This window comes from Coenobita brevimanus, chromosome 113 (assembly GCF_032717465.1).
Source record: "Coenobita brevimanus isolate Jiangsu-jjx chromosome 113, ASM3271746v2, whole genome shotgun sequence".
NCBI classification, from domain to species: Eukaryota; Metazoa; Arthropoda; class Malacostraca; order Decapoda; family Coenobitidae; genus Coenobita; species Coenobita brevimanus.
In genome coordinates this window covers 6,781,572-6,797,864 of record NC_137066.1, presented here as the reverse complement: position 1 = coordinate 6,797,864, position 16,293 = coordinate 6,781,572, and the positions used below count along the sequence as shown (strand labels likewise).

At 42.3% G+C, this 16,293-nt stretch overlaps 1 protein-coding gene across 1 annotated transcript in view; it reads left to right on the top strand.

Moving 5' to 3' along the window:
• Positions 1-16,293, top strand: part of LOC145418322 (relaxin receptor 2-like) — a 212,176-nt gene that overhangs the window by 18,203 nt on the left and 177,680 nt on the right. The window contains exon 3 of the mRNA XM_080286762.1: positions 646-726. Within this exon, the coding sequence (XP_080142888.1) occupies positions 646-726 (81 nt within the window). The remainder of the gene's footprint in view (positions 1-645; positions 727-16,293) is intronic.

The window sequence follows — 16,293 nt, the reverse complement described above, 5'->3', positions numbered from 1 at the left end:
ATGGGACATGATGGGCGTTGATGCTGGATGGGATGGTTGGTTATACTTTTTGTCTTGTTTTCTTTGGCTGGTCGTCACACCCTGATTGTTGCTGCTCATATCTTCTTTCCAGCACTTCTTACCATTCTCGTCCTCCCCTTTCCTTACCTATCGTTTCTTAATCGCCCCTCCTCATCCCTCTCCCTTCTCATCTCTGTTCCACCCTCCTTACTCCTACACCCACACACTTGTGCTATCCTAACCATCTAACCTCCTCTTCCTCCTATCCTTCCCCTTTCCTACTCTCATCGTCTCACCTTGAGACCCCTTCTCACCCCTTCCCCTATCTCCCTACCCTCGTCATGAGTATTGTTCTTCCTCTCCCCCCATTTTCTTCTCCTCTCTTTCTTTTACTCTTCCTCCCTTCCCCTCCCCTCTCCCTCTCCCCTCCTCCGTCTCCTTCTCTCATTACCTCTTCCCTCTTTAACCTCGCTTATATCCATAACCTTCAGCAAATTAATTATATCTTACCCTGGCCCTAAGTTAACCAAATTTTATTGTTGCTGGTGGTGTTGTGTAGGATAACTGGAACTTTGTAAAAATTAATCTGCTTTAATGAGCCTCGTGTAGTCGATAGGCATAAATGTATTTCTCTTCTTCCCGCAGTGGACAACAAGGGGGACAGCAGCTTCACCAAGGAGATCCTACAAAAGATTAAACTGTCTGACGAGAAAAGGATGACCTGTAGTAAGTATGAATTTGTCTTTACTATTTCGCTGTTACTCAGCACCTGTTTTTCTACTACTAGACCTCTCTTATTATTTGTTTCTAATACGTTCATTTCCGTGTACAAACTTGACAGTACATTCCCTACAAACCAGCAGTCTGCTTAATTAACACCTTCACATGTCACCACATCGTCACTAACACCCACCGTCCACACTGTGTACATGTTAGCGGCTGCCTCATTAAACCTGGTATAACGGTATTAGAGAGGATATTTTCATGACACATTGATGGGCCTGGTGGAAAATAAGTAAGTCTGTTTTAACGAAACTAATATTACGAAATTGTTTCCTGTTCTAAAGTGGAATGGAATCCGAGTTCTTTTGGACAGCAAACTACTTTTCTAACCACCAGATCACGGACTATAACATTGTCAGAATTTTCTTGCAACTTTTCTATCTCTTAACTCCCAGTTAATGAATTTGATGGCATAATTGTACAGGAAATATCTCCAGGACCCATTTACAGGAGAATAATATAAAGTACGTACAGCTCTAGATGAATGTCGAGCTTCCCAGACCACAGATCTCATTCCAAATTTGCAGTCTTGACCTTAGGTTGTGTATTAGATGGCTTATTTACAGTATACTTTGTCCTCTTTCATACAAGTACCATAAACTTCACAACCAAACTGGAGCGATTAATATAGTGGACAGTGCGATAAACATCTCTCCATTACAATAATCTGATAACAGATTATTGTAATGGAGACAAGTTTATAGTAAAAATTGTTCAGATCCTTAACAAATACGGACGCTGGAACTGTTTACCCTGCGATGGCCCGTGTTTATCCACTGTCCTGTTTACGCCTTTTCTCTTACACTCTTCTCCCCGATCCCTCGGTTTGTATTTCTTCAGTGTTGGCGTCAGTGATAAAAGATGTAAAGGTCACAGATGATATGTAAGTCGCAGTATCGCCATCCCTCCTCCAGAACGAGAAAACCTTGAATGCCTCTCTTACAAAAGTATGATGGTCAGTATTATAGCACTGTGTGTGGGTTGTTTCTATTGCAAGTTGATTTTCATGAACATTGGTATCACAGACTGAATAAACCTACTTACTTGCTGGTTGTTAGCGTTCACTGCTTGTTAGTCTCTCTCTCTCTCTCTCTCTCTCTCTGTATATAGATAGATAGATAGATAGATAGATAGTTATATATATATATATACATATATATATACATATATATAAATATATATATATATATATATATATATATATACAGTAATCACACCAATATCCGACGTAATAGAGCCATAGGTAGGTCCGGATATTGGTTCTGTCCGGATATTGGGCCCCAGCTTATGGACTTGTACTTATGGACCCTAACTCAGAGAAACACCTATACAACTCCCTCTGGACATGCATAGCACCTATTTAAGACCCAAATCACACCAATAAGGCACATAAATGACTGAAATAAATGCAAAAGAAACATAAAATGCGGGTTTAGAAGTATGTTCATACATTAATAAACATTCTGGTACTTATGGACCCTAACCTAGCCTAACTCAGAAAAACACCTTCCTACTGCACATGCATAGCTCCTAACACCCTATTCACACCAATAAAGGACATTAAAGAGTGAAATGAGGTAAGTATAGTATGGAAAAAAGTACAGTATGAAACATTCTGCCTACTTACAGCAAGACCATGGCCACCTCGATGAATAACCGCCTCCTCTCGGACTCTGACAGTAAGAAGGATTTCCTGAAGCACCTGCAGTACACTGTTCCTGAAGTCTTGCACTGAACTTAGTCAATCACACACAGAAGTCCGTTCTCTTCACAGTGTGCACTCTTGTCTAAATAATGCTCCATTGTAACTTACTAAGTGTTGCACTTTAACTTTTCCCATTCTTATAATTTTCCAAAGCCAAAACAAACAAGTCTACGTTAAATTTTTTTTCTATTGAGTCTTTTCTCTCACAACTGTAAATCCTTAACACAACACACTGTTTCTTTCACTGCACAACACTCTAAATTCCCGTGTGGTCTAGTGGAGAAGTTCTTGCTGTTTATTCACTGTCAGAGTCCGAGAGTATCACTGGCAGGCGACCTAGGGGTGCATCGTTGGGTCGTGGTGATGGCGTACCCATTGCAGACGACTCTGAAGACAGCCGCAAACTCACGTCGAGCGGTGACTCCACCATGGCTGATGTGCTGGGCTGTGGCTCGGAGCATGAGGGCCTGTCTTGGGGAGGCAACGGAGTGGAGCCAGGGCTGGGCACAGCGGGGGTCACGGGCCTGAAAAAACTGTCAGTGGTTGATTGACACAATGACCGATGATTCTGACGATTGATGATGCGCTGCCTGAAAGCAGGCACTTCCTCCACGAGTCCCAAGGGCCTCATCTCCCTGTCGCAGTCCGGGTGTTCCAGGTAGTCTAGGACGAACTCTAGGTGTTCCCGGAGTGAGCTCAGCTTGGGGATGGCTGGAGTAGTGTCCTGCTGAGAGGAGTCCACATCATCATCGCCTTCATCGTCGGAGTCTTCAAGTTCGGTACTGACACCTGCAACCGAAGACGTGATCTCGATATCAGACAAAGTCTGATACCCAGGATCACCCTCATCATCATCCAGCCACTCACGAACATCGTCCACATCTACATCGTCGCCATGTGTACGTAGCCGTGCATGGAAGTCATCCACGTCAAATCCTAGAAAATCGTACTCCACATCCGTTCCGAGAAGCAGATGAGACCAGCCATTTTCCAGAGTCTTCACAGGGACTTCCTTCCATGCACTAGCCCAGTTGTACAGCGCAGACTTGATGTTGTAGCGGCAAAGGTTTTCCAAAGTCTGCTTGCCTCGTGTGTCCCGTCCCTCCCTGCACTCGTCCTCATCCTCGAGAACAACCATCACCTCGTCCAGGAACTTCCGACGGTATAGGCGCTTTGTTGCCACGCTCACTCCTTGGTCCATTGGTTGGATGAAAGCAGTCGTATTAGGTGGCAGAAACATGCACCTAATACGGCCATTTTCAGCAACCAAGTCCTTGTTGCACAGGTGGGCAGGTGCATTGTCGAGGAGAAGGAGGGCCTTTACCTGGTCGCGCGGGATTCCCAGTGTCTTCGTCTGGTAATGGATGACCTCCTTGACGAAGTGGCAATGGAACCAGTCTTTGAAGATCACAGCTGTGAACCATGCCTTCAAAGAATGGTACCAGATGACGGGAAGGACATCCATCACCCCACAAAGGCACCGAGGCTGCTTTGCGCGGCCAACAACAACGGGCTTAAGCCGGTGCATGCCGTTAGCATTGGCACAACACAAAGCAGATATCCGTTCCTTGGAGAGCTTGCGGCCAGGTAAACGCTTCTCCATCTCCTTGGCTAGAGTGTTCGTTGGCAGAGAGCGATAGAATAGGCCAATTTCATCTGCGTTGTAGACTTGACCGAGAGTGAGGCCCTCCCTGTCGATCAAGCCCTTCACCTTGTGCCGAAACTCATCAACTCCATCCTCGTTAGCGTCCAATGCTTCGCCATGTGCTTTATGGTTGGTAAGGCCATGCCGTAACTTGAACGCAAAGAGCCAACCCTCGGATGCTTTGAAGTCTAGGGCGTCGTGAAGCCTGGCGAACTTCTCAGCAGCAGCCTTCAGCTCCGTTCCACGTACCATCACACCAGCAGCACGTTGTTGTCGATACCAAATCAGCGTGGATCGGTCGATTTCTGCAAACTTGGGAGTAAACATAACCCTCCTTTCCACGTTGCGTTTGCTTCTCGACGAGAAGTCAGCCGTGTACTGCATGAGTTTGTCTCGGGATCTCTTGATATCGAACAAAGTAGACCAGGCCAAGTTAAACTCGCGGAGAATGCGGGAAGAAGACCACCCCGCATCTACTTTCTCCAATATCTCCCGCTTCTTCTCCAGAGTCAACACCACTCTCTTCCTTTTCTCAGGTGGCGGGGCCATCATCACACACATTAAGAGAAGGGCCGAGAGCAGCAGGAGGCCCTGCAGCAGGTAAGGCACCACCACAAAAGCGATCACGTGGGCAGCCATAACGACGAGCGTGCACTCGCAGCGAGAGACAGGCGAAAAGTGGGGAGGATACAGCGGCGCTCTATCGGACGTCAGAGGAATGACGCACCACAACAATGCTCTCCCGCGCCGCGCGCGGCAAGTTCAAATTACGGGCAGGAAAAAATCTTTTTTTTTTTTTTTTGTGGGGTTTTCAGACCATTTTGGGAATATTGGATCCCAGGACGATTATGTCCGAGTAGTGGGGATGTTTGGATATTGGGCACCCGGATATTAGAGTGATTACTGTATATATATATATATATATATATATATATATATATATATATATCTGTGTGTGTGTGTGTGTGTGTGTGTGTGTGTGTATGTGTGTGTGTGTAGATAGATATATAGATGGATAGATATCTGGGCCCATTGTTATTTAGCATTTACATCCATGATACAGATGTGTATATCATTAGCCGATTCTCAAAATCTGTGAGTGACACGAAACAAAGAAGTAATGCTTCATTAATCGTGCATGCAGAAGAACTCCTCAGCATGTTATTTAGGATGTTGGCAAATTTTATGTAGTGTGGACAGGTGCAAGATGATGCAATTTAGTCTTGCATAATCATGTGTCAATTACTTTTTATTCATGAGCATTATTGTCAGTACTGACTTGGAGAAAGACCGAAGTGTAAACAACAGTCACATCAAAATCTCCAAACGGTACACTGAAGCGAGGAAAAAAGCACCAAAACCTCAATATCATGTATACTCGGGTGTATATATATATATATATATATATATATATATATATATATATATATATTTTTTGGGGGGGAGCTGTTAGGAACTATGTGGACAGCTAAGAGATACTGGTAAGTCTCTTGCGTGTGTGTGTGTGTGTGTGTGTGTGTGTGTGTGTGTGTGTGTGTGTGTGTGTGGAGGAGTTTTGTTTTCTGGGGGGGAAACGATATGCGTTGGAGGTGGGGCTGGAGCTAACTCGGTGGCTTGGGTAAGGAGTGGTTGGAAGAAGTTTAGGAAGTTGTTTGCCCATCCTGACATCTATGTGTGTGTGTGTGTGTGTGTGTGTGCATAAGTATCCTTTCATGCAGCATGCGTTAGGACTGTAATGCTGTAAGGTTGGGAGACTTCGGCAGCAAGGGAGGGGATATTCACAGGCTTAGATGTACAGAAATGAAAATGATTGGATGGATGCATAGTGTATCTTCGAATGACAGGTCTGGTGGGTTGGGTATGGAGGATAAGTGTGAACATTAAGGGCAGAGCTCCGATAAATTAAGCGGAAAAAAATCTTGGGACGATGTCATATTGTAACCTCAGGAATAAAGGACTGCTAGAGATCGAGTAATGTCGAATGTCGCCATTAAGTGACCAAGGCCGATGCATGCAAGCATGTTGGTGCCTTTATAAGCCAACGAACATCTATCTATCTATCTATCTATCTATTGCCAGACGCCTCAATCCCGTTTGGGGTGGCCACAAACAAATCGCCTCCAAGTCGCCCTGTCCCCCGCCATTTCACTGCCCTGCTCCCAACTCACACCCCCCTCTCTCATATACCTCTCCACCCCATCCCTCCATCTCATCCTTGGCCTCCCCCTCCCTCTTCCCCCCTCCACCTCAATCACATACACTCTCTTCGTCAGTCTTTCACCCTCCATCCTCTCCACATGGCCAAACCACCTCAGTGTGTTCCTCATAACGCTCCCTATCACATCCACATCAACACCACAACGTTCCTTTATATCCTCATTCGTCAGCCTATCTCTCCATGTGACTCCACAGGCTCCTCTTAAATAACTCATTTCCACTGCTCTCACTCTTGACTTGTTTCCTTCCAACAACGTCCAAGCTTCACTTCCGTACGTTAGAGTTGGTATCACAATACTGTCATGTAGTAACTTTTTCACTTCCATGCTCACTTCCCTGTTTCCTATCACTGCTTTCAAAGAACCAGCAACCTTTCTTCCCTGCTGTACCCTTTCAAGCACTTCACTCTCCAAACCTCCATCCTTACTCATCACACCACCCAAGTACTTAAACGTACTCACATTTTCCAATTCCTCACCATCCAACTTCGCTGTACATTCACTGACTTCACCTCTCTCAAAGACCATCACTTTACTCTTCCTTACATTCACCTTCAGATCGTTTCTTACACACTCTCCCAAACTCATCCACCAAGCCTTGCAGCTCCCCTTCGTCTTCACTCAACAACACAGTATCATCTGCAAACAACAGTACAGGGAGTTTCCAAACACTATCCTCTCTCACCAGGGCCACTCCAACATCCACTACCCTAACTTGTACCTCTTTTATTACCCCATCCATGTACAGATTGAACAACCATGGAGACATGACACATCCCTGTTTCAACCCAACTTTCAAAGAGAAAAATTCACTTAGTTCACCATCTACACACACTGCAGCCTTCGCACCATCATACAATTACTCTTCACAGCATTCAACAACTTTCCATCTACTCCATATATTCTTAACACTTTCCACAATCCTTGTCTATCCACCCTGTCAAATGCTTTCTCCAAATCCTTGAAAGCCGCATACAACTTCTTTCCCTTCTCTAGAAACTTTTCCACTAAAGATCTAAGAATGAATATCTGATCTACACAACCTCTTCCCTTCCTAAACCTCCCTGTTCTTCTCCAACTAATTTCTCTGTTCTTTCTCTAACTCTATCAATAAGTATCCTACCATACACTTTTCCTATTATACTAAGAAGACAAATGCCCCTATGATTACCACACACTTCTTTTTCCCCTTTTCCTTTGTACAAGGGAATAATTATACCTGACTTCCAATCCTCCGGGACTCTACCTTCCTCCCAGGCCAATCTGCACATCTTCCACATCCATTCTACTACTATCTCTCCCCCATGCTTCAGCATTTCACCACACACTCCATCAATTCCTGGGGCTTTCCCAGATTTATCTTTCTTCATCGCTTCTACAACTTCTATCCTACTGATTTCTTCCTGTCTTCTCACCTCCCTCCTTCTCCCAGCCATTCCCCAGCCACTTATACTCGCATTACTTCCATCCTCTACGTTCAACAGTTCCTTAAAGTGTTCTCTCCATCTGCTCACTTTTTCTCCCTTCTCCACTAGTAATCTACCATTTTTATCTTTCACTCCCCTGCTAACTTCACTTCCACCCTGTCTTACTCTTTTCACCTCTTTCCAGAACATTTTCTTACAGTCCCTCCACTATACACTCAAATTCCTTCCAAATTCCACGTCCACTCTCTTCTTACTCTCTCTTACGAATCTTTTCACCTCTCTCTTTCTTTCTACATATAACTCTCTCTTCCGCCTCTCAACTTCTTCCACGCCCCTATTTCTCATCCATTCATTGTATGCTTTCTTCTTTTGTGCCACAGCCTGTTTCACCTCTTCAGTCCACCACGCTGTTCCTTGCACCCCCCTCCGTCTTCTCTTCCTTCCACACACCACATCACATGCTGCACATATTTCTTCTGTAAATATGCTACACACACCTTCCACGTCTCCCATCTGCCCCAATTCATATTTACCCAATCGATCCTCCACTTCTCTTTTATACTCTGCCTTTTTCTCATCCTCTTGTAACCTTTCCACTCTCCTTGCAACTACTCCTTCCTCTCGTCTTTCCCTTCTTCTATTTCTCCATTCTAATTGGACCTTGATTCTGGCCACCACCAAGTAGTGGTCAAAAAGTCCACTCCCCCAACCTCTATAAACTCTTGCATCCATACACATCTTTGCATCCTTTCATCCACACACACATAATCAATCATTGCCTTCCTTTCATTAAGTTCACCACCCACCCTTCTCATCACCCATGTATACCTGTGGATCATTTTATGCCTGAAGAGGGTATTGGGTACCACCAACCCCCTCCCAGCACAAATGTCCACTAACGCACACCCATTCTCATCTATCTCAGCAGGCACACCCCACTCACCAACTATTCCATCCACCTTCGCATTCCCAACTTTACCATTCATATCACCAATCAAAAACACTCTCTCATTCCTTCCAAACTTTTCCATGCACACTTCTACATTTGTCCAGAACTCTTCTCTCACTCTTCTAGCACGATCTTGCGTTGGCGCATACACACACACAATCGCCCACATTTGTATTCCAACTTTCAACTTTACCCACACAGTCCTTGACCCAACTGATCCATACTGTCTTATGCTCTTCTTCCATCTTTTACTCATAACTATACATACTCCTTCCTTCGCCCTCTCATTCTCACCTAGTCCTGCACATATACTCCATCCATACTCCCATTCTCTCACACTTTCTCCTCGCCATTTTGTTTCAGTTATTCCACATACATCCACTTTCGCACCCTCAAGCACCTGGACAATCTCTCTCTCTTTCACCTCATCATTCGCTCCTCTTACTTTCCAAGTACCCATTACCAAGTCCTTTGTCCGGTCCTGGGTCGTCATCGTTTGGTCAGTCCTTGTCCGAGGCTTCTTGTTTGTTTTTTTAGTTAGTTGTTTTCCGGGGAGGGGCACTAACCCTCCGCCAACCCTTTTAGTCGCCTTTTACGACAAGCAGGGATACTGGGGGAGTATTCTTGAAAAAAAGCCCTACCCCCAGGGGAGATAACATATTTGTGTGCTTGTAAGGTTTCATCTTTGACCCCATAAATTTCTTACAAAGGCCTAAGTCCAAAATTGATTAAGGTGTCTTGGGTATTTACAGACGGAAAGGTTTGTGTCAAGTTTCAAGAGAAATGGTGCACTGATGAAGGAATGGTGTAAAACTTAAAGGTGCTTGGAATAAAGAAATCGGAAAGGAAGAAGGTGATGAAATCCACCAAAACGTGGAGACCTATGAATGGTTATCGATGGCTGCCATACCAATATATGTAAGGCTGCAGTTCCCCACCCCTTCTTAGTCTCCTCAGTACATAATAACTTGTGGACGCCAAATCTCAGTGGCTAGGCCTCATAATCAGGCCACCATTGGCTGTGTAACTTAACGCATGCTATAGGCCTTTATGTAAGGCTCAACTTACTGATTTTCATAGTTCTGAGTCACTCCTGCCCAGCATTCCTCTGAAGAAGGCAAAACGAAGAGAGAAAAAAAAAAAGAGGAAAAGAGAATAAAAATGGACAGCAGAGGAAGGAAAACAAAGGGAAAGGGAAAGTAAGCAAGAAAAGAATAAAGAAAGGAAACGAGGAAACATGGCGAAAATCTGTGAGAAACTCATTATGTTGTAGAATGGTAATTCATGTACGTTTTTTAATTCATTTAATAAAGGAAGGATGAGGAAAAAGTAAAGGGAGAAGTGGAAGAAAGGAAGGCAAGAGGGACTTGAAAGTAATAATAAATTAGAGGAAAAGAGGAAGAAAATGAAAAAGATAAGAAAAACAGAATTAAGGGGAGACGATAAGGAAAAATCATAAAGAAAAATGTTGTTGTTTGAGGAATATGTGTGATAGACAAAATATGTGGTAAAAAAAAAAAAAAAAAAAAAAAAGGATGAAGGAGAAAAAGAGTGGAAAAGAGGGAGTTAAAGAAAAACTGTGACCAAGATCTATACTATAAATTTATCAGTTTGAAAGGGCACACTCACATATTTCTTCCTACCGCTCTGGCCATCGAACGCCTCACGTATTCTGTTTCCTATTTCCATACATTAGTGGATATAAAGGCTGCTGAAGGTGAAGGGAACTTATGTAAGGGGAGATACGACAGGGGTGGTTAACGAACTTGGTAAATCTCAAGCAATGTGTTTACTTTGGTCTTTACTTGCCACAGGGAACTTCCAATTGACGTCGGTTTAGCACACCTACCTCTACGAAGCTGATGTTGCAAGAATACTAATGTGATCATAACAAGACACATCGCAAGAAGAGAAATTTTGTTGAAAAACATAAATAAGTCAGTCAATTAACTAATCAGTTACTAGACTACATGATCTTTCTAAGCACGATGACGATAAAACTAACACCAAAAGCATTGACAAGTAATGAACTGAGGTTTTTGCTGCTTATGGTAAGGGGATAGCCACGTGGAAGATTGCACCAAGTTGAGAGATGGAGGAAGTGAGATTTTAAGGAACTGAAAACAAAAGAGTTTATTTTGCACCAGTTAGAAATAAGAGGCAAGGCAGAGGTCAGATGTGTCAAAGCGTCATACTATGTTTTTTTGCAGAGATTCTTCTCATGAACGCTGTAAGAAGCGAGTGGAAAAGAGGTGAATGGATTAAAATAAATGACTAGTACTGAGTATACACCTCAGATGGCTAGTGATAATTGGGTGGAAGAGGCTTACTCGTGGTGAAAGAGCTGATCGTTAGGAACATGACCATTAATACAGTAGCTTTAGAAGATCACTGACCATCTCCAACCACAGCTTTATAACCACAGATAAAAAAAGAAGTAATTGGGTGAGGGACAAAGACCACAGGGCAACATATTGGAATTTATAGACCTATGTGAGACCCAGGCAAAAAGGCTTTGAGATGTTTAGTACATCAAAGGTTTTACCGAAATCCTAATATGAATATGACTATGAATCTTAGTAATATGCAGTGTCCCTCACCGAGCCCATATTGGTGGTCAGAAAAGAATGTTACAAGAAGAAAGGGTACGTCATATCTTGCTGATAAGAATAGATTTAAAGACGTTAGTACCACAAAAGATTTAGGTAGTTGGGCGTTGAGGACCAGAGGATGTCAGCCCTTCTGAGGCCTAATCTTAGTGTAAACAGCCTTTTAGCAAGAGGGAAAGATGCAAAGTGACAGACAAGCAGAATAGAATTTTCCATGTCAAGGTTTTTAGCACAGAAGCACAACTCTTAAGAACATCAGGAGAGATCCCATCAAAGCCATGTGACATTACTGAGGCCACTAAGGGAAGAAAGTTAATTTAAAAAGAAAGACATTTTAATGTGATTCAGAAGGAAATAAGAGGGGAAAGGGTTGAAGGAACAGCATGGGAGTCTTACGAAGTAAAATTCAAGCCAAAACTTGAGCCAGAGCCAAGTTGTAAGGCAACAGTCATCTGGTTGAGAGCAGGAGACAAGAAGGAAGAAGTAAAGTTACTGGAGAAATGTGGACGAAGTTGTGGGAAGGGTTTATATTGATGATTTTATTGAACTTAAATCTAGCAAGAGTCTTGGGAAAAAAACATAAAATGAATGTGATTCAGGATTTTTTTTTAACTAAAAAAGAAAGGATCAAAAGATGATAGTCCGCAGAAAAGTAATTCTTCCCAGGAAAAATGAACAAAAGCGAGTCGAATTCAAGATTTGATCATTTCGAGACGCCTGGATGCATTTTCATTTAACTGACCAGGGGTCGTAGGAGGAGGAAAATAGAGATTGAAGTGGGTGGTTCCAGAGTTAGTCCGCTGCATTCATGATGGACTGAGAGTGTCGTTGAACTCTTGCATTAGACAGTTGGTCAGAAAAGCTGTGTGGGGTGCAGTGCATAGCCACCGTAACTGAGGAGGGTTGTAAGCAGACAGCTCAGAAAAACAGTGACCACAAAAATAACGATAATAGTGGGATAAATATACAACGCCACGGGGAAGAGAGAGAGAGAGACTGAAGTGAGGTATTAAGAAATAGGAAATTAATGAGATGGAAATCTTTTGACTCACCCTGTTTCGAGGATGCGCATTTTGGTGAGCCCCAAACACATGAGAGCTGTACTCAGCACAGGGATGAACATGACTCCTGTATAAAATTAACAGCGATGCAGGAGATATGTATTGTAGGTACGGGATCGAATGGAACACTCAGTGTCTTGGAAGTGGATTTTGCAAGAGAAGTTATCTGATGTTTCTATAAATGGACCTGAAGAGAAAGACCCCCGGGATATTAAGAGATGGCGGACTAACTCATTACCTTTGATAACCAGCACCTTTTCGAGAACAGGATTAGAATCAGTGTCCTTAAACCAAAGCTTTTTAACATTTGAAAGAGAGGTGGGAGGAAGGAATGTTTGCTTCCACATACAAGAAGATAACTTCTATAATATGCAGACCTCACACAGGTGGCTGTGGACCGTGGAAGCAATACCAGGAAAAGGTAAAGGAGTACTGCCGGAGTCCCTTCCCATGCCTTGCTCTAGAGTGCCACAGATGTTGCCTCTTGGGAGGAACCACGGGTCTTACTGGAGTGACAAGTTTCTGATAATACTGTAAGGTGATCGAAGGAGACAAGAAGAGAACGAAGACTGATCATGTAAGAAGAAAGATTATTTAAAAGAAAAAGGGATGTGGAGACTGTGTTCTACACTCTACTGCGGGTCATTAAGGATAGAAGCAATAAACAAAACAGTCTCATGGCAGCAGGAATGAGTCAGAAAAGCAAACATAATGGCGGATCGATTACAACCAGATACAAGGGTCAAACTCTCTTCAACTTTGCACCAGCAGACCCAAATCCATCTGCATATTCTATTCACTGGAGGTGGATTATTATGTACCTGTGCCGCCTGAAGCCAGAGTATTGCTTGGCTGACAAGAGAATCCACTTCAACTCCGGTGTCTCTGCTGGTTAACCATGGCTGGCCACTCAGTCTTTGCAACACGACAGTAGTAATCACCAAGGAATGAAAGGCGAATGACATTTTCTAGGAGTCCATGCATATTTAGGTTCTCATTTGACTTTTGCCCAGATTATCACATCTCTGAGCGGAAATTGCATCTTAACACCTTGATGATCAGTCAGAATTAATAACGAACTTACATTTTGGCAAACCAGAGGGAAAAAGCTATTGTTAAGTGCGAAAAGAGAGAACTCAAAGCAGAAAGACTTTAAAAACTGTCTCATCCAAACGTATTTTAGTTAATGAGACACCGAAGGTAAGATACTTCATTTCAAGATGACTCGACATAGTAACTTAAAAGACTGGAGGTCATGGAAAAGACATGTTGCGGAAGACACTTCCAAAGTTACCACATGCATACATGAAGACAGAAAGCATCAGGTAACTCTTACATTAAACCGCTTGATAAAGAGTGAGAGTGCATAAGTTTCACGTGCCTTCCATCATGGGAAAAGGAAAGAGAGAGAGAGAGAGAGAGAGAGAGAGAGAGAGAGAGATTTACGACAGTATAAAAATATATAACACAGTATAAGAAAAGGTAGGGATGGCATTGTTCCCAAACCATCAGAACAAGGCCAAGGAAGTAAAACTACATGTATTTCCATCCTTACTTCTTTTTTTTCATACTGTTGTGTACAGCGTGGTTCATAACTACTTATAAGGTTATTATGAATCTTCTGGAGTACAAAAGAAAAAGATGTAGGGACGGATGTTTAATTACTTTTACTCTCTTGACGATGTTCTGATGATTCTTGGAGCACTGCTATTCCTACATCGTCTTGCATCATATTAATTGTTTTCACACTGTTTTACTTATCTTCTATGGTCTCTACGCAAAAAGGTCGGAAGGCATTTTATAAGTTTTTAGCTTAAGAGTGTCGTAGTAGTGAACGGATTAATGAGGACCCTGACTGACCTTCTCTCGTTCGAAAAGTTTCTCTTGAGCTGAATAACATTTTCTGCAGAAAATAAGAAGAGTCACCGAGAGAGTTCAACACCCACGTCCTGTGATCGGTTTATGACCGAAATTTTGATCTAGCTATGTGACCTTGACCTTTTTCTGACTGAAATCTTATATGAAATATTACAGAGCTGAGTTCCACTGAACCCTTCCACTAAGTTTGGTTCAAACTGGGTCAAAAGCGTTTAAGATGACCTTGCCTTGCAACCTTGACCTTTGGCCTATTGTTAAAAAACTGAGCAATATAACACATCTCTGACCCTAAACAGTTCCACTGAGTTCAGTCCAAATTGAGTAATATTTTTTTTAGTTAAAGAGCTATATTTTTACAGCGACAGGAGACATACAGATTTGTCCAGTTATTCTCAAAACTGAAACACTTCACCTTCTGCCAACCTTATACCCTTCTAACAAGTTTTATCTAAATCTCAGAATCTGTAAAGCATGGCCTACCCCCGACGTATTACCTTTGTTTTGGTTTGTTTGGCTTTTCGGGCGACATCTACCGTGTTTCCGACCCAGTGGAGAATCTAACGCATGTGTGAAAAAAAAAAAAACGTGATCGGTTTTGCCGTTTAGATGTCATTTTAAAGCTAGAGAGGACTAGGAAATACGAAGACGAAGAGGAGGAGAAAAAGTAGGAAAAAGAAAAACAAATAATGAAGAAAAATATGAAGAAAAACGAGAAAAGGAAATATATAATAATAATAATAATAATAATAATAATAATAATATCTTTATTATTGTTGTTATAATAATAATAATAATTATTATTATTATTGTTATTAAAAAGATGGAGAAATGAGGAATTTTGTCGATTGTGTTTTAGTATATTTCGTTATGTTTTAGCTACTTTAGGTACAGAAAAGCATGAGGATTAAAATTAAATACTTCCCTGTTGGAAGTTACGAAGGCTTACATTTGTCAAGGCTTATGGGCGCGTCGGCGCCGTCCCTATATGGAATGTATACCGACGCGGATGAAGAGAAAAAGACTGGAGGGTGTCTTTACTTTGTACATTATTCGGTCACTCGTCTATTTTTACCCTGCACCTGATGAAGTCAGAGAAGGATAATGGTACCAATGAGAACATATATGTGTGTCTTATAGTGAACTTGTGCCTTTTGATAGAATGCTGTGTCTTAAGTAGTTTTTTTTTTTTTTTTAATAATGCAAAAGTAGAGAAAAAAAATTCAGTGCGACCCACACAAGGACTCTGCAAGGCTCTGTGCATTTTTCTGTTACAACTTTGCAACTATTACATCTAGGAGGCAGATATTGTACATGATAAATGATTATATGAATATATGATTATGTATGATGTTTCATGTCTGTACCTATTATATAATAATAAAAGTGGCTACCTAAATGAAGAAAGCACGAGTCATAATTTCATCATTTATTTTTTACTATGCAAGGTTGAAGGAACCAGAGGCCAGGAGCCTGAAAATTGCTCCCTCCAAGAAACAACAAAAACAACAGAGAAGCAAATTCAAAATCGTCTCATTTCGAGATGCCTGGACATGCTACGTTTGAAAGACTGGAGATCATAGGCAGTAGGAAATATAAACAGAGGGAGACAGTTCCAAGGTTGACCTGTTGCATACATGAAGGACTGAGAGTAACGGTTAACTTTTGCATTGGAAAGTTGGAAAGAAAAGGGATGAGAGTTTGTTATTAGACGGGTACTACACGGTTGCAGTAGTGGTGGAGGGATGCAAGCAGACAGTTCAGAGGAGCAGTGTCCACTGAAGTAGCGATAGAAAAAAGATAAGGATGCAACAGTGCGGCGAGGAGATTATTACCATGGATGAACTACTGATTTTTTTAAGTTTTATTGTCTGTCTGTGTTACGGGGGGGGGGGTTAAGGTCCGTTATGCGCTTGGTTACGTGTACAGGGAGGTGAGGGGAATGTGCTTGGTCAAATGGAGGGTTGCAACAGCGAAGCGTTGCCTTTGTTTTAATTCATTATGCAGCTTATTTCTTGGCACT